We start from the raw sequence: 20,031 nt of genomic DNA, 5'->3' as shown, positions 1-20,031 counted from the left end.
AAACTTCTTTCCTATAGGTGCATTGACACACATACTTATGCTAGTTCCATAAATACAGAGACAACACTTCCGATGTCCGCTCTCCTTGGCATGGCTGTATCTTCCAGCACGTGACATGTGCTCCAGTCCTCAGGTCAAAAAATGAGGACAATGAAGAGCTAGGTGTCCACTTTGGAGACACAAAGTGTCTTTTAGAAACGTGAACAAGCTTAATCCGTCTCCTTGAGTGTTCCAGGTGAAACATCTACAGTATAACAACCAACAGCAATTCATCAAGAACTGGACCACAACGGTAGAGGAGGAATTGGCGTGAAGCAGACCTTCCGGGTCCATCTTCGTAAATGGTAAATATTACAATATTGGCGCACGCATCTAACACAGGTTATGTCATTTTTCACAGCGCAAATAACAAGACGAACATGTTCTGGCGTCCCGAGCACTTGTAATGTAACGCCTGTAGATCGAATGCAGGCATTCTGGCAGCGTTTGCACACAGGAGCTGGGAGGGACGAGGGGCTGACATAAAAAAAAAAAAAAAGAGGGAGAAAACTCGGGACTCTCCTTCAGGCATCCGAACAAGTCTGGACTGTTCTGCTGTTGCCGCCACTTCTGTTCGTGCTTGCGCTCGGCGAAAAGACATTTGTAGTCTCCTGCAGGGATGCGGGACGGCAGCTGCTGAGCTCCTCAAGACTGCTTTGCTGCTCTTTTGGCGCACGGGACACCCGAGCAGGTGAGCACTGCAGGACTGAGCGCGGAGAGAAGGTTGGATATGCCACAGGTGCTGAGGCGGGGAGTCGTACTACGTGCAACAGAGAACTTCAGGTAAGACATTTCAACTGTATTTGATGAGAAGATGCTTTGGGGCGATACCTGACCTGCAAGCTGAATACTTCCTAATTATGCAAGAAAATGATCTTTGGGCATTGTGTTGCATGTGAATGAGGCCTTATGGTCATTTAGAACATCAATTTGAAATGTAGCCTTAACATATTGCATATTGCATATGCCTTGCTTTAAGTGTCCCACAATGAGAATCTCGGGCTTTGAGCAACTCTGCAAGGCTTCTTTTGCCAACTTCATTGGAGTTGTGCAGGACAAGGAGGAATGCAAGTGTAACACAGCTGAAGTCATTTAGCGTCGGGGCCCAGTTTGCGACGCAAATGAATATCATCCCTCGTCCTCCTCCTACGCTTTTGTGTTTGCAATTGTGTGTTCCCCATCTGACAGTATTCACATCTTTCTTGTGGCCTGGCTGGAGCAACTGGAAGAAACCCCCCCACCCACCCCCCATCATCACATGTCGAGATTCTTGTCTCGCAAAGCCTTGAACACAACTGAAATATTTAATTACGATCAATTACCCTTTTTCTTTCTGCGTTTATCTTCCGTTTGCTTCTGCTGGTGGCTCCGCATCCACAAACTACAGCGTGGACCCAGGGGTCAAACAGGACGTCCCGTCTTTTCCAATATGCCCCCTTCATATTATTCCAGTAGACCAGTACTTTTCAGTTATTTCTGTCTTGCCCCCCCATGGGACTGGTCTCCGAGTCAGTAGTGTCATTTTTGCTTGATTGCAAAATATGTGGAGTCAGTGGTCCGAGAAGTAAACAAGGACGTTTATGTACTATATTTGCTGTGGATTTGTTGTTTTGGTGTAGTTGCACCGTGAGCAAGGATGTTGTTGTGTTTGATGCCACCTACATTTCGACGGCCCACCCCCTGGTTTAAATGCCAGGTCAGGCCAGGGGCAGAAACCACATTAAAACGTGTAACCCATCGTGATGGTATTGACCGCCGCCCCCTCCCAATTCATGCAGTGGACCGTTCCATGTTACTGTGCATGCACAGAGCGATTCAGGAAAACAAAATTGTTGCTGCAGTTTTGGAAAAACCGACACAGAATTACTCCAGTAGAGCTGCAATAGGGAACTAAAACAGATTTGAGCAAAACTAGCAAAGCCGTCGACATCATAACGAACGCAAGCACACGACCACAGCAGCACGGCTGCATCTCCTGCATGATAGTCTGCTTGTTTTGGAACCTAAGCTCCATTTACAGGCAGCAGTGGGCATTTTATGGAGACATTATCCCAATTATCCCAATGTCCCATTTGAGTGTTCTTGTGTTTTTTGTGGCTTTGTTGTAAACATCAGGAATTTGGACTGGAATTGGTGGATGTGTTTTTTTTTTTTTTTTTTTTGCACGAGAAGGACAAACTAATGTAAGCAGTTGTTGCAGTCCATCTGGCTTTTGTTAATGTTAAACTTGTGCAATGCTGGTCATACGAGGCTGCAACAGATTTGGTGTTTGCACCGGATGTTTCATTTGGATTAGGACTCCATTGATGCTCACTCTGCATCTGAGCCGCACACAAGCCGTTTTTGGAAGGTTGGTGCTTTTGGAGGACAATGTATTTTCTACATGTTATAAAAATAGTCCTCATGTGCAAAAAAAGCATTTAAAAAGAATTTAAAGTGACCTATTATGCTGATTTTTCAGCCCCTTGTATTGAGTTATGGACTCCTATGGATCAGCTACACACCACAACCCGCACAGAAAGCTTTATAGATCTTCCAGAATCTGCACCTATTGATGATATTACACATGCAGCAATATATTGAGGCTGGCAAAATGATCTAATTAATTCATATTGTGTGATTGATGAATTCATTTATTATTGTCCCAGGCCTAGTGGTAGAAAATAGGTATGACCACCTAGCACATATGCTGCATATTTGCTTGTTATCAAAGCAGTGCTATAATATGTTGTGATGTATGTGGTGCGTTTCACCAGACACTCTATATCAGGGGTGGGCAAACTACGGCCCGGGGGCCACATCCGGCCCGCCAAGTGTTTGAATACGGCCCGCCCAATCTTTCCAAAGTATTTAAACTCAACATACAACCTGGCATCATGGCCTGAGCCAACCTTTTGATGGTTTTATCAATTTCCTTTTTTGACATGGTCTGTTGTTTACAAAGTGCTCCTGAAAAAAGGGACACAAGCACATAATAATAATAATAATAATAATTATTATTATTATTATTATTAGATTATTATAATTATTATTAGAACTATTATGATTATTATAATTATTATATTAATGCTAACATATTAATTATATATAATATTGTTATATTTGCATATTTTACATAATAATAATATAATAATTATTATTTTAATTTTATTGTAATTATTATAATATTTTATTATTTTTAAAATATTTAAATATAAATATAAAATAATAAATAATAATAGCAGATTGCATGACAATTTTACAGATACAATAATACCAGGTGGACTGTTACGTGTAAAATATATAGTCCCCCCCCCCCCGTAAATTTTGTCATATCAATGCGGCCCGTGAGTCAAAAAGTTTGCCCACCCCTGCTCTATATCAAATACACTATTATTATTATTATAAGTTATAGATAGATACTATATATATATATATATATATATATATATATATATATATACATACATACCTGCGCTATGTTCTTTGGGATGGGTTCGGTCACCCTGTTAAAATTCCAGGTGGAATGGAAGTAGTTCATAACGAAGCAATGACTGCAGGCTTCATTCTTGAAGCAGATGATTACAAAAAAAAGTAGTAACTTTTAATATACTTGAAGATGTATTGCTTCTACGCCAAAGGCCAATATGGGAGGCGCCTGGAGCCTTACACCAGATGTACAGTAAGGTATATATGCGTCCACAGGCGTAACGCAGCACTGCAACAAGGTGTGAAACCTTTAGCATTCTTCACATCACTAAAGCTGTCAGCTGCTATGAACTATGGCTGTCTGTCTTGGGGGGGGGGGGCATTTTTTGGCTTTCTCGCACGTGCTGAGCAGTGCAAAGGATCAAATCCCTCTGTTTGATTTGTTTAGCATGTTGAGTTAATTAGCCATCAATCATTAATGAATAAATGAATGATGGCTGTTGTTTTTAGTCAAAAATATTGACATCCAAGTTATATGTAGTATTCTGGCCACTAGGTGTCAGTAAAGGATCTAGAAAGTAATGTGTTTAACATGAACAGTTCTCCTCCCATTCCGTGTGGAAATGGTAAAGTTTTGCCTTCTTACTTTCTTTCACATTCCATCTTAAACCTTTTCTTAAGTTCAGATTTAAAAAATTGGAAGCTAACCAGTTAGCTTGCTAGCATGCTGTGCAGATGGGGGTGTCTCCCGTGTCCCTGCAGTGATCCCGTAGCCTGCCATTAGCTATGTGATGTAAACAAAGAATAATAGGAGTGTATAGGTGATAACGGGGGTGTGATTTGATGTCTACAGGGGCAACCTTGCGTCTGGAGTAAATATGTTGTGTGTGCTGGCAGGTTGTAAAGATGAGGGGCTGGACTTTCACCGTGATGGTGCTGCTGTCACTCAAGGCACACGCTGAAGCTCAGGGTGAGCGTATCTTTATTTTAATTCCGTGTTCACGCCTCCCATGCCTTGATGTGTTTGTTTCGTGATTTTCCAGGCAGGTGTAACAACGTCCAAGCGGCAGACATTGTTTTCCTGGTGGATGGATCATCCAGCATCGGGAGACCCAACTTCCTGCAAGTGAAAGGCTTCATAGCCGGGATCATCAAACCGTTTGTAAGCTCCGTGGGAGAGTCAGGAATTCGTTTTGGGCTTGTACAGTACAGCGACACCCCCAGGTGACTGCCGGCCCCACCCTTCTTGGCTGTAAGTGAGAGAAGACGTTGCACTGATGCACCCTGCTTTCATCCAGGGTGGAGTTCACCTTTAAAACCTACCTGAACGGCACGGCGCTGGTCAAGGCCGTGCAGAGTCTCGGCTACAAGGGAGGAAACACGCGCACCGGCGCCGGTCTAAAGTTTGTCGCTGATCACTTCTTCAACCCCACACACAGCCGGGACGTCCCAAAGGTGAGTGATGAGCAGCCATTCATGACCCACACACCATTGATCGACTTTGCGTCAATATTTTATATATTCATTGGAATTATGTTCTACATTCGACAGTTTTTTAAAGCAAGTAATACATTTGCAGAAATGGCAGTCCGTCATCGGGTACTATCACTCGGGTAAACAAACATGGCGGTGTAGCCAAGATTTGAGCCATGTGTCAATCATTTTGGAGGACGGAGAATCATTTGGAGATGAACTGGTGAACTTGCAGAACATTGACTTAAGACATGGAGATGAAGATTGGTGGCATCCAAAACACACAATCACAAGTTTAAATCACTCATCTTTGATTATTGTCTTTAATTGGCTTCTTAATGAGCATACGGGGGTCTCTATAGCCTCTTTTATTTTAGTTTTCATCGCCATTGCAGCCTTGTCGCTATCATGGAATAGTGTTTAGAAGCCATGACTTACTTACTGTGACGCCGTTCTTCTTGTCGTTATTTTCTCGGTTAGCAGTGGAGTGGCATCCCTTTTTCAAATGCGTTTCTAGCGTACTTTCAAGCCAAATGTTTTGTGTAAAGGTGTTTTTTCAAAGCAGTCATCTGTTTCCCTTTCTCAGGACTTGCTTTGTCCTATGTTGTTGACATTGTGAACATCCAGCAGCAACACGACATTTTGGCATGACTACTATGTTGATGAATAATATACTGAAGCATTTGTTTACTCTGCTTTAGCTGAGAGGTGTCACCCCGATGACGTCACTTAGCCAGAGCTAGCTTGTGATGGCTGGCACCATCAACTATAAATGCCATTTTTGTGTTCCCTTTCAACCAATGTAGAACATATTTACTACCAATATATCACAGAGTATCTAAGCAAAGTTGACGAATCACATCAGAGACCCTATAAAATGCCAGCATAGTCTTAGTCTTGGTCTTATAACGCTTCCTTTGAAATGTCAGATGGCCATCTTGATCACGGACGGGAAGTCGCAGGATGAGGTGCAAGAGCCGGCGCAGAAGCTGCGCAACCAGGGGGTGCGCATCTTTGCGGTTGGTATGTGTCTCCGGTGCACTTTGCTCCGCGTGGAAAAAAAATCCGTGTCCGTGATCCTCTTCGCTCTGTGTGTCAGGCATCAGGAACGCAGACAGCAATGAGCTGGCTGAGATTTCCTCCGAGCCCAGCAGGGATTTCACCTCCTTTGTTGGCGACTTCAAGCTGCTCGGCACTCTGCTGCCACTCGTGAGCCCCCGGGTGTGCTCCACAGCGGGCGGAGTCTATGCCAGTGATGGTATGTCATGTACAGCATTTACAAAGTATTGGGACACCTTATGTTCAAATTTTTTCCATAAGAAATTTTTGAAATCAGTCTTAATATGTGGAATATTTCCATGCTACGTAGCATAGAAAACCTGGTTAAAAACATTTTTAACATTATTAGAGCCCTCAGGACATGAATTAACACCCCTATAGTCACCTTTACACTCCTATAACCCAATATAGTAGACATAATAATAGAAAATAAGACATAGAAGACATAGAAAACCTGTCTACAACCTTCTAAAGTCAAAGTATGCTCAGCCATATATTTAGATTGTGTTAAAAGCGACACAGCTGACTAAAGGGGTGCCTTGGTTTATGTCATTCAATCGTTCCAGAAGGTCTGACTCTAACCAAAACAGACTCTAAACAAGGCGAGCGTCCCCATACAAAATAATGTCAAACTGTCCAACCCACTTCCACACTAAATGTGTGAGAAAATGCCTCCTTATATACCTCAGGAAAGAAAACCATCGCTAAACAAAACACATTATTCAACCACCATGTATCTGACTTAATATCATCATAGAATCTATTAACTGTTGACTGTGGGTCCAGTGAACATGCTTATGTCTGAATGCTTATGTTTTATTGTCGGAAGCATACATAAGTGTTGTGGATGTAAGATGAGACAGAAACACCCAGACAGAAAATCATGTCAATCCAATGAATCCGCCCCAGACATCCAAAAACATTCTATGGATGATAATTATAGTTTTACATGCAAATGACAAATTCCACCTACTTTTGTTGGACAAACACAAAAATGTCAGTCGGCAAAGTGAGCATGGAAACTAGGGATCAACATTCTTAAAATGTAACGATCCCAGGAGAATTGCAGTTTGTCTTGAGACTCGAGGTCCGGTTTTCCCACTGCTTTGTGCACTGCTGGAAAATGGTCATCAATGTACGGTGGTACGCACACACATGCAACATCACACTTAGCATTTGATGGGTTAGAGTTTGTTTTGGTTTGAGTCGGACCTTCTGGAATAGATTAATGACATTAACCAAGGCACCACTGTACACCAACCAAGGCACCACTGTACACCACAATGTCTTGCTAAGAATAAGGATTCACGGAGCTGATTGGCTGATCTCGATGCTTTCTGTCCATGCAGTCTACCACATTTCAGGCGCTCCTCTCCTTCTTTTCTTCCGTCTTTTCAGAGCCGTATTCCGGTCCGTCCAACATTCAGTTCACAGCCACAGCATCCGATTGGCTCAGGTTCCGCTGGAATTCTGCAGGCGGGCCTTTGAGAGGCTACGTGGTCCAGCATGTGCCCCTCTCGAGCACGGGTCAGCCTATCACGGCAGAACTGCGGCAGGTGAGTCCAGGTTGTGAAGGACAGAGAGTGCAGCCACTTTTGGAGGACGCAGACAGATGATTTGATTGGACTGAGACTGAAGTTGGTAATTATAGTTTGAAGGTGAAGGCAATTGTGCAAACATTCAGATTGCGTATCAACATGCCCAAACCGTTGCATCTTTTTCATGTGCTTTTCAGTCTGTAATTTGCTGGGTGAAAAAACCCATGCCTCTTCCCGCAGGAGACCGTGTCTGCCAGCCAGCGAAGCTTCACAGCACGAGGGCTGAGGTCTGGTACGCACTACCTAGTGACCGTCATTGCTCAATACCCCAACAGTGTGGGAGAATCCGTTTCTGCAAAGCAGCAAACTAGTAAGCAAACTAACAAGCAGATGATCCGCTTGTGCTTCCATTGCTAACAGATTGTGAAACACATCGCTGTGTGGCGCTAGCTAAGCTAGCATGGGCAACCATGTAACCATCACTCTCTATGGAGCTCTTTTCATGGTAAACTTGTGCCTCATTGATAGCGGTTAATTGCTTCCACACCCGACCAAGATACATGAAATCAGTCTTAATATGTGGAATATTTCCATGCTACGTAGCATAGAAAACCTGTTTAAAAACATTTTTAACATTATTAGAGCCCTCAGGACATGAATTAACACCCCTATAGTCACCTTTACACTCCTATAACCCAATATAGTAGACATAATAATAGAAAATAAGACATAGAAGACATAGAAAACCTGTCTACAACCTTCTAAGTACTGTTTTTAACATTATTAGAGCCCTCTAGACAGGAAATAACAACCCTATAATCACTTCTGTTACCCAATATAGTAGACATAATAATAGAAAATAAGACTGAAAACCTGTTTATCATGTTCTAAGTACAGTTTTTAACATTATTAGAGCCCTCTAGACAGGAAATAACAACCCCATAATCGCTTCTGTTACCCAATATAGTAGACATAATAATAGAAAATAAGACTGAAAACCTGTTTATCATGTTCTAAGTACAGTTTTTAACATTATTAGAGCCCTCTAGACAGGAAATAACAACCCTATAATCACTTCTGTTACCCAATATAGTAGACATAATAATAGAAAATAAGACAGAAAATCTGTTTGCCATGTTCTAAGTACAGTTTTTAACATTATTAGAGCCCTCTAGACAGGAAATAACAACCCCATAATCACTTCTGTTACCCAATATAGTAGACATAATAATAGAACATGGCAAACAGATTTTCTGTCTTATTTTCTAAGTACAGTTTTTAACATTATTAGAGCCCTCTAGACAGGAAATAACAACCCTATAATCACTTCTGTTACCCAATATTGTAGACATAATAGAAAATAAGACAGAAAACCTGTTTGCCATGTTCTAAGTACAGTTTTTAACATTATTAGAGCCTTCTAGACAGGAAATAACAACCCTATAATCACTTCTGTTACCCAATATAGTAGACATAATAATAGAAAATAAGACAGAAAACCTATTTACCATGTTCTAAGTACAGTTTTTAATATTATTAGAGCCCTCTAGACAGGAAATAACAACCCTATAATCACTTCTACACTCCTATAACCCAATATAGTAGACAGAATAATAATAATAGAAAATAAGACATAGAAAACCTGTCTACCACCAAGATTGACGAAACATCATGTGGTATTAGACCCGGAAAACCCCTGAGCTGTTAGAGAAACTAGTAAATCTATTTTTCAAAACACGTGAAAATGTTTGCATATTCCCATCAAATACCTGAAAAGTCATCCAAAACAAAATAGCATGCTAGCTCCTCGGCTCCTTGAATCGAGGCCCACAATGTTAGACTTTGAAAACCCCTGTTCTAACTCAATCTCCCCTGTCCATGTAGAGTCCCTTCCCGGGTTCTCAGGTCTTCGTTTGGTCCAAGCAAGCGTCTTCGGTCTCTCTTTGGGCTGGGATCAGCCTACGTCTCCTGTCCAGGGATACAGACTTAACTACGCAGCACGAGGTCAGCCGGTCTTCCTTCTTTCTTGCTTTGCCCAAAGTTCAACAGCACATTCTGGAAAATAGAATGAACTCAAACACACACGTACAATAGAATTATTTACGTACAGTAACTACCAAAAAAGCAACTAGAGACCTCCGCCAAGCGGCATAACAATAATCCTTTTGGAAGTGCTCTGACCATTTTTGTGGAGTTCTATGCACCAATGCCGTTAAAGAATCCTTTAAAAAAGACAGGTTCCAGACAGTGATCCGGATCATTCCCAAAGTTTAATCAGGTCTTCCATGTCCTGTATCCCACAATTCCTGAAAGTTTTACAAAAGTATAACGTTATGAGTTCAAGTCAAAATATGATAGGATTAAAGTCATAGTATTACGCAAACAGAACTTTTGAAGAGATATTTTTTTTAAAGTTTGGAAAAAACACAACTGCAAAACTGGAAAAATCATTGGTACTTTTATGACAATAAAGTTAAAAAAATGTAGAGAAAAAGGTAGTAATCTTACGAGGAAAAGCTTGAATCGCGTCTTAATATCATGAGTAAAAATAACACAATTTTCATAGCATGAAAGTGACATGCTAAAGACATTAAAGTTGTACTATTATGAGAAATAAACATAAAAAACAATAAAGATGTCATTTCGGTGAAATAAAGTCAGAATTATGAGAATAAGTTGAAAATTATGAAAAAGTTGGAAAATTAAAAAAAGCAACAGCAGAAATGAGAAAAAAAAGGCAGAACTTTTCCAATAAAGTCAAAATATGAAGAGAAAAAAGTTGTATTCTTTTTTTGAGGAAAAAGAAAATATAGAAAAATCGTTTTTCAAAGGCTTTAATATGACAATGAAGCAAAATAAATGTGTCTTTTGGAAAACATACAATATGATAGGAATAAAATCATAGTATTTTGCAAAGAAAATGCATGGAGGTTATTCACAAAGAAAGTTGAAATATTTGGAAAAAACACAACAAAAATGTATAAGAAAGAGCAAATAGTGAAGTTAATATTATTACTATGTGATGAAGCTGACATGCAGTTATCCCTGAAATATATAGAACTTATCATATTCACAAAATATCAAAAAAATGCAAAGTTGCATTTGTGTAGAAGCATCACCCGCCCACGCCAAGCGATACGAGTGAGTTCCGGGCTTATTGCGTTGATGATGTTGTCAAGGAAAGGTTCTGTCAAGGCAGAGTGAAAGACTGCGTAGGAAACGGAGCGGGAAAAGCAGCGACATGACTTAATAACTTGCTGGTGGCAAGTTGCGAATGTGCTGCGGTCAAAGCCGAGCAAGAAGAACATAAGCTCACTTAACAACTCCCCGCCTCCAGGCGTGAGCTGTCAGTCAGGCTTTTACTGCCGATACATTACCTCAAATATCAAACAGATGTTATCACTCTTCAGATTAAATATGCAGTCAAAATAGGGCATCTGTACGCTTTGTATTGTCACTCATGTTGCTTTAAATTCCTCAGACTGGGCGTGACTTGGGTCATAATGGTGTCAATATGCCACGGTTCAAGCTAGCGGGGAGTGGCCCCTGGGGGCTGATAGAAAAACAGATTTCTTTCTGTAGCTGAACATGTGGCAGGAGTGCCAGTCCCACACGGAGCTGAAAATCATCCAGCCGAGTTAAACCCAATTTTACATTTATTGTAATTTTTTTCTCTGCCGCTAATATAATGGCTGTACTGAATGTGTAAATCACGGGAGGCCATGGTATACTGTATAACAATATAGCAGTGTAACAGTGTGACCTGCTGTGTTATATGTCAAATCGTTCTTAACTCATCACACAGCCGCTTAACATTCAAAAGGCATGCCTGAAAAAGATACAAACATGCACCAATACATGTTTAAACATTTGAGCACCGCATTCAATGGGGGGCTGCAATGACGTCAGCCTCCCTCTGGGGTCTCTTGGTTCCTTTTGGTGGACAGAAGCAGCATTGCGGCGTTATCCATCCATTTTATATGCCGCTTGTCCTCCAATGAAATGCTGAATGCAGAAGTGAATGCTGAAAACCTCCAAAAGTGCCATAATGTATATTTTTCTTCAAGGGGCCCAGAATTCTAGCGGCACCCCTACACTAACCTGTCAACTTTTTCTTTGTCTTCGCCGGAAGAGCAGGTCAGACAGGCGATCAGCTGGTGCGGTCCCTGCCTGCAGACGCCACGTCTGTCAAACTGGAGGAACTTCAGCCCGACACGGAGTACGTCATCAGCCTCTACCCTCTGATCCCTGGAAACTCTGCGTCCCCAGCCACCCTCAGCGCTCGCACACGTGAGTCAAGGAGCTCAGATGTTCAGATGATTGATGTATTCACTGGTAGTTGGTACAGTCCAACCTCGGTTTTCATACGCCATCGCTTTTTGACCAAAATTGTAAACAATATTTCCTTCAGTTTTTGTACACTTTTGTCAGTTCGCCCTGTGCTGGATCATTCTGTGGAATAGAGGCCCAAACCAAACACCCTCCGTGTACTAAATAATCCAGCAGAATAATAGAAAGAGGATCTACAGTAGAACCTCATCAATCCACAGCACTGCCAACTATGTTTGATTTACACTACACTTGAATGCATCATCAGCTGAAGGCACACTGCACATATTGGAAGGAAGGAAGGAAGGAAGGAAGGAAGGAAGGAAGGAAGGAAGGAAGGAAGGAAGGAAGGAAGGAAGGAAGGAAGGAAGGAAGGAAGGAAGGAAGGAAGGAAGGAAGGAAGGAAGGAAGGAAGGAAGGAAGGAAGGAAGGAAGGAAGGAAGGAAGGAAGGAAGGAAGGAAGGAAGGAAGGAAGGAAGGAAGGAAGGAAGGAAGGAAGGAAGGAAGGAAGGAAGGAAGGAAGGAAGGAAGGAAGGAAGGAAGGAAGGAAGGAAGGAAGGAAGGAAGGAAGGAAGGAAGGAAGGAAGGAAGGAAGGAAGGAAGGAAGGAAGGAAGGAAGGAAGGAAGGAAGGAAGGAAGGAAGGAAGGAAGGAAGGAAGGAAGGAAGGAAGGAAGGAAGGAAGGAAGGAAGGAAGGAAGGAAGGAAGGAAGGAAGGAAGGAAGGAAGGAAGGAAGGAAGGAAGGAAGGAAGGAAGGAAGGAAGGAAGGAAGGAAGGAAGGAAGGAAGGAAGGAAGGAAGGAAGGAAGGAAGGAAGGAAGGAAGGAAGGAAGGAAGGAAGGAAGGAAGGAAGGAAGGAAGGAAGGAAGGAAGGAAGGAAGGAAGGAAGGAAGGAAGGAAGGAAGGAAGGAAGGAAGGAAGGAAGGAAGGAAGGAAGGAAGGAAGGAAGGAAGGAAGGAAGGAAGGAAGGAAGGAAGGAAGGAAGGAAGGAAGGAAGGAAGGAAGGAAGGAAGGAAGGAAGGAAGGAAGGAAGGAAGGAAGGAAGGAAGGAAGGAAGGAAGGAAGGAAGGAAGGAAGGAAGGAAGGAAGGAAGGAAGGAAGGAAGGAAGGAAGGAAGGAAGGAAGGAAGGAAGGAAGGAAGGAAGGAAGGAAGGAAGGAAGGAAGGAAGGAAGGAAGGAAGGAAGGAAGGAAGGAAGGAAGGAAGGAAGGAAGGAAGGAAGGAAGGAAGGAAGGAAGGAAGGAAGGAAGGAAGGAAGGAAGGAAGGAAGGAAGGAAGGAAGGAAGGAAGGAAGGAAGGAAGGAAGGAAGGAAGGAAGGAAGGAAGGAAGGAAGGAAGGAAGGAAGGAAGGAGACACTCATCATAAAAATGACTAAACCATCCCCAAGTCAGAATCTGTCTATAGTGTCATCTATTGTTCACAGAGTCTTTGTTTGACATTTTTGAGCAATAATTCTTAGTAAAAACCAGATCCTCCAAAAACCAAGGTTCCTCTGCATGTGTTTTGTTGGTTCCATCGCTCATGCCAGTGCGTCTGGAGGCGGTGCAGCAGTTATCAGTGCAGAAGGAGTCGGAGGGCAGCGTTCGTCTGCAGTGGAGAGGCGTCGGGGGCGCGCGCAGCTACCGTCTGGAGTGGGGACCCATCACGGACTCCAACCTGACTCGGCTCCAGCTCCCCACCAAACCCCAAAACGCCCACACGGGAGCAAGCCAGGCGCACACGTTGTCCCAACTGCAGTCCGACACGGAGTACGTGGTCAATGTGATTCCCCTGTATCAGGGCAACGCTGAGGGCCCTGGGGAGACGGCCACTTTCAGGACAGGTACGGCGGACCTCCCAGATGTTTGTTCATCTCTGCATGGAAACTACATGGTGTGCATTGATTCTGTTTAGGAAACATCTCCTTACCTGGAGGTCATTATATACACACACCAGCTGTTGTTTGTGACTCATATCCATGAGTCACAAACATTCATGGATTTCCTCGCTTTGACTGTTAACACGTTTGCATGCAGCCTCTGACTGAAGGCTGACGAGTCTTCTGCTTTGCTGTGACTTGGGTGGGCACAGGCTGCTCTTATTTCCAAGGTGTCTTTAGAGACAAAATGCTTTCTTAAAAAGCAGATTGAACCGACTGAAACTACCCATGTGGAAGTGGAAGTATTTATCAGTCACTCATGTTCTTGCCAGAGCGCCAGGAGCAGCAGGTCCTCAACGCCGCGACCACCAGTCCCTCCTCCATCCGCCTCACCTGGAAAATCATTCCGTCCTCTCAGGGTTACCGGCTGGAGTGGCGGGCGGGCGAAGGTGGGTCATAGATCCTACGCTACCCTTTGCATGTTTCCAAATCACAACAACTGCTGGTATATACTGTACATCAGGGGTCTCAAACACACTAGTTTGAGGCCCCCGCCTTGATATGAAAGTTTAATGTTTGATATGGATACTGTATGGTATCATGTACCCAGAAAAAATTATTACATTTGATTCATGTTCATGTTAAAGGTTAAATAACTGTTAATAGTTATCCTCCCTATCCGTGTGGAAGTGGTAAGTGGAAGTGGTAAGTGGTAAGAAAAGAGCTTTTCTTGTAGAAAATTGGAACCAAAGCGAAGTTTTTTTTTCGTTTTTAATAAATGCGGTTTTTTTTTTTTTTTTGGAAAACCTGATGCGGCCCAGTCTCACCCACACCCTAGCTCCAGTGGCCCCCAAGTAAATTGAGTTTGAGACCCCTGCTGTAGATGGACAATATTTTTTTTTCAGACTGATAACTTTATACCTTTATCAGTTATTGGAGCTTATCTATATAACGTCATAATTCCCTCATATCAGCCAAGAAGTACTTTATTTCCATAATATTATCTGTTTTTCCTTGAGCTTGGTTTCCTTACATGACAACTTTATTTTGACTCCAGGTGGCTACGCCCAGACCCTGTCTTTACCCAGGAGCACCAGCAAATACGAGTTAACCGGCCTTCTGCCCAACACCGAATACCTCATCACCTTGTACACGCTTTTCGAAGGCCGTGAGGAGGCCACACCCGTCTCTTTCACATCCAGAGGTTAGTAACGGACTCTTTCTTCTGTACGCATGACCCCAGACTTCATTGGCGTGACTGCCGTTACAGAAGTGGCGCCAGTGGGAAGGGTATCCAACCTGAGAGTGCTGGAGTCTTTGGGCGGTACAGTCAGGCTTGGCTGGACCGGAGTTGCTCGTGCCACGCAGTACCGCATCGTTATCCGAAGCCCTGAAGGTACACTGTAGGATTCTTTTGTCTGGTGTATGTATGGAACGTGTCATTGCTCGCTCGGTCTCGTATTAGCTGGAGTAGAAAACATTCAGATGGTCCCCGGGAGCCAGACCAGCCTGGACCTCGGAGACCTGCTGGTGGGCGTGGCCTATGACGTGAACGTTACAGCGCTGGTGGCAGGCAATGAAGGAGAGCCGGTCAGCATCGTTGTCAGACCAGGTGGGTTATGCACTTTTTGCACAATATTCTCTGCACGGCAACATATTTTTCCAAAGTTGCACTTGTGTGCAAAAGAGGTTTTGTCTTAATTGGTTCCACACCAGACCACGATAAGATTCAATGTTATTAAATGATATATTTCCATAAGAAACATGATTAGGAATTATTAGAGACCTCTAGCCTTGAAATAACAACCATAGAGTAACCTTTACGCTCCTATTTCTTTTGGTTTTCCTGAAACCTCCATGGCGTTACACCGGGTGCTCAGAGCAGGTGCCCGAATACAGTGCACCTTGCTGGGCCACAGCAGGTGCCTCCTCCCCTCTATACTCTGGTTCTCCTGATAGTAGTCATGTGGTAGTAGTAATGTTGTGATATTTGATTAGGACAAATCAACAGCTACACTTGGTCAACTCCTAATTTGTTCCAGTCCTTCTGTGCACAAACATTTAAATGTGAATTTGAAAAAGTACATATCGGTTATTGGTACTCTGCCTATGACGTTTCTTCAACGGAATGATTGCACCCAAGGACTTTGTGTCTTTTCAGTGCAAGGTGTCGGCAGAGTGTCCAACCTCAGAGTGACGCACGCAAACGGCCGCAGGATTCGTATAGCCTGGACGGGTATTAGTGGAGCGACAGGTTATAGGATTACATGGAGACAAGGAAGTAGTGAGTACTGACCTTGACACTGCACAGTTACTTCTATTGTTGTCGTTCTAAGGTTAAGTGATCTCCACTCGGGATTGTTCATCATTTTTGCGTTTCTTGAGGTCATACTTTGACTTTTTTTGTTGTTCTGTGCTCCAGGTGGGGAGCAGTCTCGTGAGGTGGGGGCAGAAGCCTCGGCCTTTACGATAGACGGCCTGCAGCCAGACGAGGCGCTGGTGTTCGGCGTGGCGGCCATAGTCCATGACGCCGTCGGGGAGGCGGTCACGCTGTCCTCTCGGACCAACTCGCAGAGCGGAACCGTCTCTGGGCTTCGCATCGTCGACGTCACAGCCGAGCGGATACGCATAGCATGGTCGCCTTTTACCAGGGCCACCGGTTATAAGTTAAGATGGCGCAGCGATGACGATGGTGAGGCTCTTTCGACGAAAAACTGAATTGTAACCAAGACGCTAATGTGTGTTTTTGGTGCAGGACTGGAGACAACTCGGAACGTTGCTGCTGACGTGGCTTCCTTCACCATCGACGGACTCCAGGCTGATTCTCCTTACAGCGTGTTTGTGTCTGCTCTCACCGGCTCCCGAGAAGGAAGTCCCGCCACCCTGAGTGTCAGGACAGGTACCAAACGATCGCAGCAACTATTTTTAATTAGGCCTGTCAACGTTGTGTTGTCTTTTAATGTCAGTGTGACATCGTTATTCCTGGTAATTGGGCAATAAAATACACAGGAATGTCATGCATGGAGGCACTGCAGGACTCTCAACATCCTAAAAGGGTGGAGGCGTGCGCGAGCTAGAAGGTGCTTGTCACTGCCGTCCTTCCATAGGAAGGCTAAGGCCAATGTTTTTTCTTTTGCAGCAGCTCCAAGTCAAATGCATTGAATATATTTTTATGCTGCTGAATGAATGGATTTGAATGGAAGTTTCCTTTAACAACACTATTTTTTTAACATGCGCATGCCCTGTTTGACCCTCGGACGACACTGTAGTTCGAGGGAACATTCTGGAGAAGCAAAAGGGTCTTCAAAGTCCTGGCAGGTGGCTCTCACAACACGACCAAAGTTATTTGTATCTACTGTCACTGAGAGTTGAGTTATCACATAGTAATTTTTTTATTGTCATTTATACAGTGGTATGTTGGCATACTGGGGGGGGTGTTTTTTTTAGATGCGAGCTGCTGTGATTAATTAATGACTTATCACAATCAAATATTGTAATTAAATGATAGACCTAATTTTTACACAATATTATGAAATGCAAAACCATGATTAAACCTTTATCATTACCACGTCAACTTTGGATATACTACTACTATAGAGTAGTCAGTGTACAACTTGTTCCGCAGTTTAGATTTGCTGTTATTATTGTTTAAATAGGTGGAAAAGTAAGTGATTAGTAAGATAATCGCATTTCGTACAGTCAAGTTTGATATCGTAGTCTGGGTGCACGAGTGCTGCCGACACTGGGGAGCTGCGGTTCATTGAATTCCAGCATGTACTAGGACACTGAGTCAGAAGGCTGACCGCTATCCGGGTTTAATAGCATACATTTGAATATTTGAGTGTTTGTATGTCTTTGGTACAAAAGGACAAGACCAGTTCTCCGTCGGGACCGTGACGTCACTCCGAGTTCAGGACAGCCCAGGACAGGTTGTCCGAATTACCTGGATTGGTGTACCAGGAGCAACGGCCTATCGTGTGTCGTGGAGGAGATCAGATGGTTTGTCTTTGGATTGAAATAAGTTGTTTGACAGACCAGAAGTTGTGTAACCATCTGACCGTTCGGGCCGTATGGCGCTGAAGGTGGCGAAGAATTGAGTCAGTTGGTGGGCGGCGACGTGACGGCCGTGGATTTAGACCGACTGGACCCCGGAACCCAGTACGAGGTGAAGGTCATGGCTTTAGTCCAGAACCGTGAAGGAACGCCGGTGTCGGTCCGAGTCACTACACGTAAGTCCCGTTTAAACCTCGCCCGCCGCTTTTGGTCCTCATCGGTTTTCACGTCTTGAATCTCTGCATGAAGCCGACGCCTACATCCCGTCGCCTTCCCTCCCTACCACACCTTTAAGAGTGGCGGAGGTCACCCACAATTCTGTGCGGCTTGGCTGGATCCCATTACCGGGTGCTACCGGGTACTTTCTGCGCTGGAGGCCGGAAACGGGTAAAAAGGTGTTCTGGTGATGCTCTCCTGTACAGTCCACTCATCGTTGCTTCACGTCCTTTAGACCGCGGCCCAGGCTCGTCTGTCACACTGCCCGCTTCCGCCAGCTTCTACCAGGTGACCGGGCTTCGTCTGGGCCAGGAGTACCGCTTCACCATACAGCCCACTTTTCAAAGTGGACCGGGAAGCGAGAGCTTCGCCACTGAACGCACCGGTAAGCCCTGGAACACACCGGTTCTTATACTGAGCATGGAATCAAACACAGATGTCATCGCCTGTACGGACTGGTGTCTCTTTGTCTTTAAGTGAATTTCTTTAAAAAACACAAACAAGTCAACCGGATCGGATCTGAAATGACGTCAGCCTCCCTCTGGCCCCACTCAGGAAAACTGCTTATGGGCAGTCAGCGTTTTCCTGTCAAGCACTGAAAGATGGCTAACATCAACGTTGCTTAAATATGTCATACATTGTTTATAATTATGTTGGTACATTTTTGAAAGCAAATTGTACACTTGGAAAAACGACATTTATAGTTGATGCCGTTAGCCATGACAATCATGTTAGTACTATGGAGTACTATCACTTAGGTAAACACACATAGCGGTGTATGAGACAGTGGACGTTACTTACTTACAACATGGACTTAATACTTAAAACATGGAGACTGGTTCCCTTCAAAACACAGAATACTAAGTATTTCTTCCAGTAACCCACAGTATCCACAGTAAACATACGCCTGTGAACAGATGTTTACATAAGATGTATATAATGCTTCGCAGCCTTGTCGCCATCATGGAATAGTGTTTAGAAGACATTATGTAAACAAGACGTGACTGACTCTTTGACATCGTTCATCTTGTACCGGCAGAATAACATCCTTTTTTCGAATGCATTTATAGCGTAACTTCAAACCAAATAATTATAAAGGTGTCCTTCATAGCAGTCATCAGTGAAATGATCACTGGATGAACAGAACCCAAGGTTTGAACCCCATCATTTTCTGCACATGCATACAAAAGAAAACATGTACAGTACGACTGGGATACTGTGAACATCCAGCAGCAACACAACATTTTGGCATGACTACTATTTTGATGAACAATATACTGAAGCAAGTATAGAAATACGAGAGGATGACCTGAGTGTATTCATATTGAGATGTTTCTGTCCACAGTATGCCTGGGTGGACGCCTGGACGTGGTCTTTCTTGTCCCGGCGTCCACTGATCGAGTTAACCTTGTCAGACCTCTGCGGGATCTTCTCACGAGTGCAGTGGGGTCATTCAGCACCATCGGCGCTCGCGACTCCCAGGTTCAAAACAAACCCACTAAATCACTCACAACACAACGAAGGCAGGTGCTGATGCTTTTCTTTTCTGCTTATGTTAGGTGGGGGTGGTTGTGTATGGTTATAGCCCCAGAATCTGGTTCCGGCTTAATCGCCACGGAAGTTCCGACACGCTGCTACAAGAAATTCAGTCCACACCATTTGATGAAAGTCCTGGAAATAACATTGGTTGGTTGTAAAAATCCTTGACATATTGTTGGACGTGTTGGACCTTGTATCTGCTCTACTTCCCTCTGCAGGCCAGGCGCTGACGTTCGCCACACAGTATCTTCTGACCACCTCAGCTGGACGGAGGCCAAGGGTACCCGGGGTTGTTGTGGTCATTACTGACAAAAAATCTGCCGACAACCTCACGCAGGCGGTCAGCAGCCTCCGAGCGGCAGGTGAGAATTTATTTATAAATACAACACCAGGAATTATTTACAATTTTCACACTTGGAGCCCAACTGCTTAGGGTGCATCAAAAAACACAATTATTGAATTTTGATATGGCTGGGTACTAAAAGTGTTCCAATATATGTAGAAACAACACATAGAAAATA

At 43.7% G+C, this 20,031-nt stretch overlaps 1 protein-coding gene across 1 annotated transcript in view; it reads left to right on the top strand.

Moving 5' to 3' along the window:
• Positions 1 to 403: 403 nt before the first annotated feature.
• Positions 404 to 20,031, top strand: part of col7a1 (collagen, type VII, alpha 1) — a 78,055-nt gene continuing 58,427 nt past the window's right edge. The window contains exons 1-25 of the mRNA XM_078798706.1: positions 404 to 822; positions 4,345 to 4,417; positions 4,491 to 4,671; positions 4,746 to 4,902; positions 5,850 to 5,943; positions 6,020 to 6,178; positions 7,378 to 7,535; positions 7,758 to 7,887; positions 9,402 to 9,521; positions 11,655 to 11,807; positions 13,373 to 13,666; positions 14,035 to 14,151; positions 14,760 to 14,906; positions 14,973 to 15,098; positions 15,168 to 15,314; positions 15,864 to 15,986; positions 16,125 to 16,394; positions 16,458 to 16,601; positions 17,570 to 17,701; positions 17,785 to 17,931; positions 18,005 to 18,142; positions 18,207 to 18,356; positions 19,317 to 19,453; positions 19,531 to 19,657; positions 19,729 to 19,872. Of these exons, the coding sequence (XP_078654832.1) occupies positions 4,354 to 4,417; positions 4,491 to 4,671; positions 4,746 to 4,902; positions 5,850 to 5,943; positions 6,020 to 6,178; positions 7,378 to 7,535; positions 7,758 to 7,887; positions 9,402 to 9,521; positions 11,655 to 11,807; positions 13,373 to 13,666; positions 14,035 to 14,151; positions 14,760 to 14,906; positions 14,973 to 15,098; positions 15,168 to 15,314; positions 15,864 to 15,986; positions 16,125 to 16,394; positions 16,458 to 16,601; positions 17,570 to 17,701; positions 17,785 to 17,931; positions 18,005 to 18,142; positions 18,207 to 18,356; positions 19,317 to 19,453; positions 19,531 to 19,657; positions 19,729 to 19,872 (3,559 nt within the window). The 5' untranslated portion in view covers positions 404 to 822; positions 4,345 to 4,353. The remainder of the gene's footprint in view (positions 823 to 4,344; positions 4,418 to 4,490; positions 4,672 to 4,745; positions 4,903 to 5,849; positions 5,944 to 6,019; positions 6,179 to 7,377; positions 7,536 to 7,757; positions 7,888 to 9,401; positions 9,522 to 11,654; positions 11,808 to 13,372; positions 13,667 to 14,034; positions 14,152 to 14,759; positions 14,907 to 14,972; positions 15,099 to 15,167; positions 15,315 to 15,863; positions 15,987 to 16,124; positions 16,395 to 16,457; positions 16,602 to 17,569; positions 17,702 to 17,784; positions 17,932 to 18,004; positions 18,143 to 18,206; positions 18,357 to 19,316; positions 19,454 to 19,530; positions 19,658 to 19,728; positions 19,873 to 20,031) is intronic.

The sequence above is a fragment of the Doryrhamphus excisus genome, linkage group LG18, assembly GCF_037039965.1.
Source record: "Doryrhamphus excisus strain RoL-2023G ecotype Guam linkage group LG18, RoL_Dexc_Guam_v1.1, whole genome shotgun sequence".
Taxonomy (NCBI): domain Eukaryota; kingdom Metazoa; phylum Chordata; class Actinopteri; order Syngnathiformes; family Syngnathidae; genus Doryrhamphus; species Doryrhamphus excisus.
This window is presented reverse-complemented; position numbering and strand designations above follow the sequence as displayed.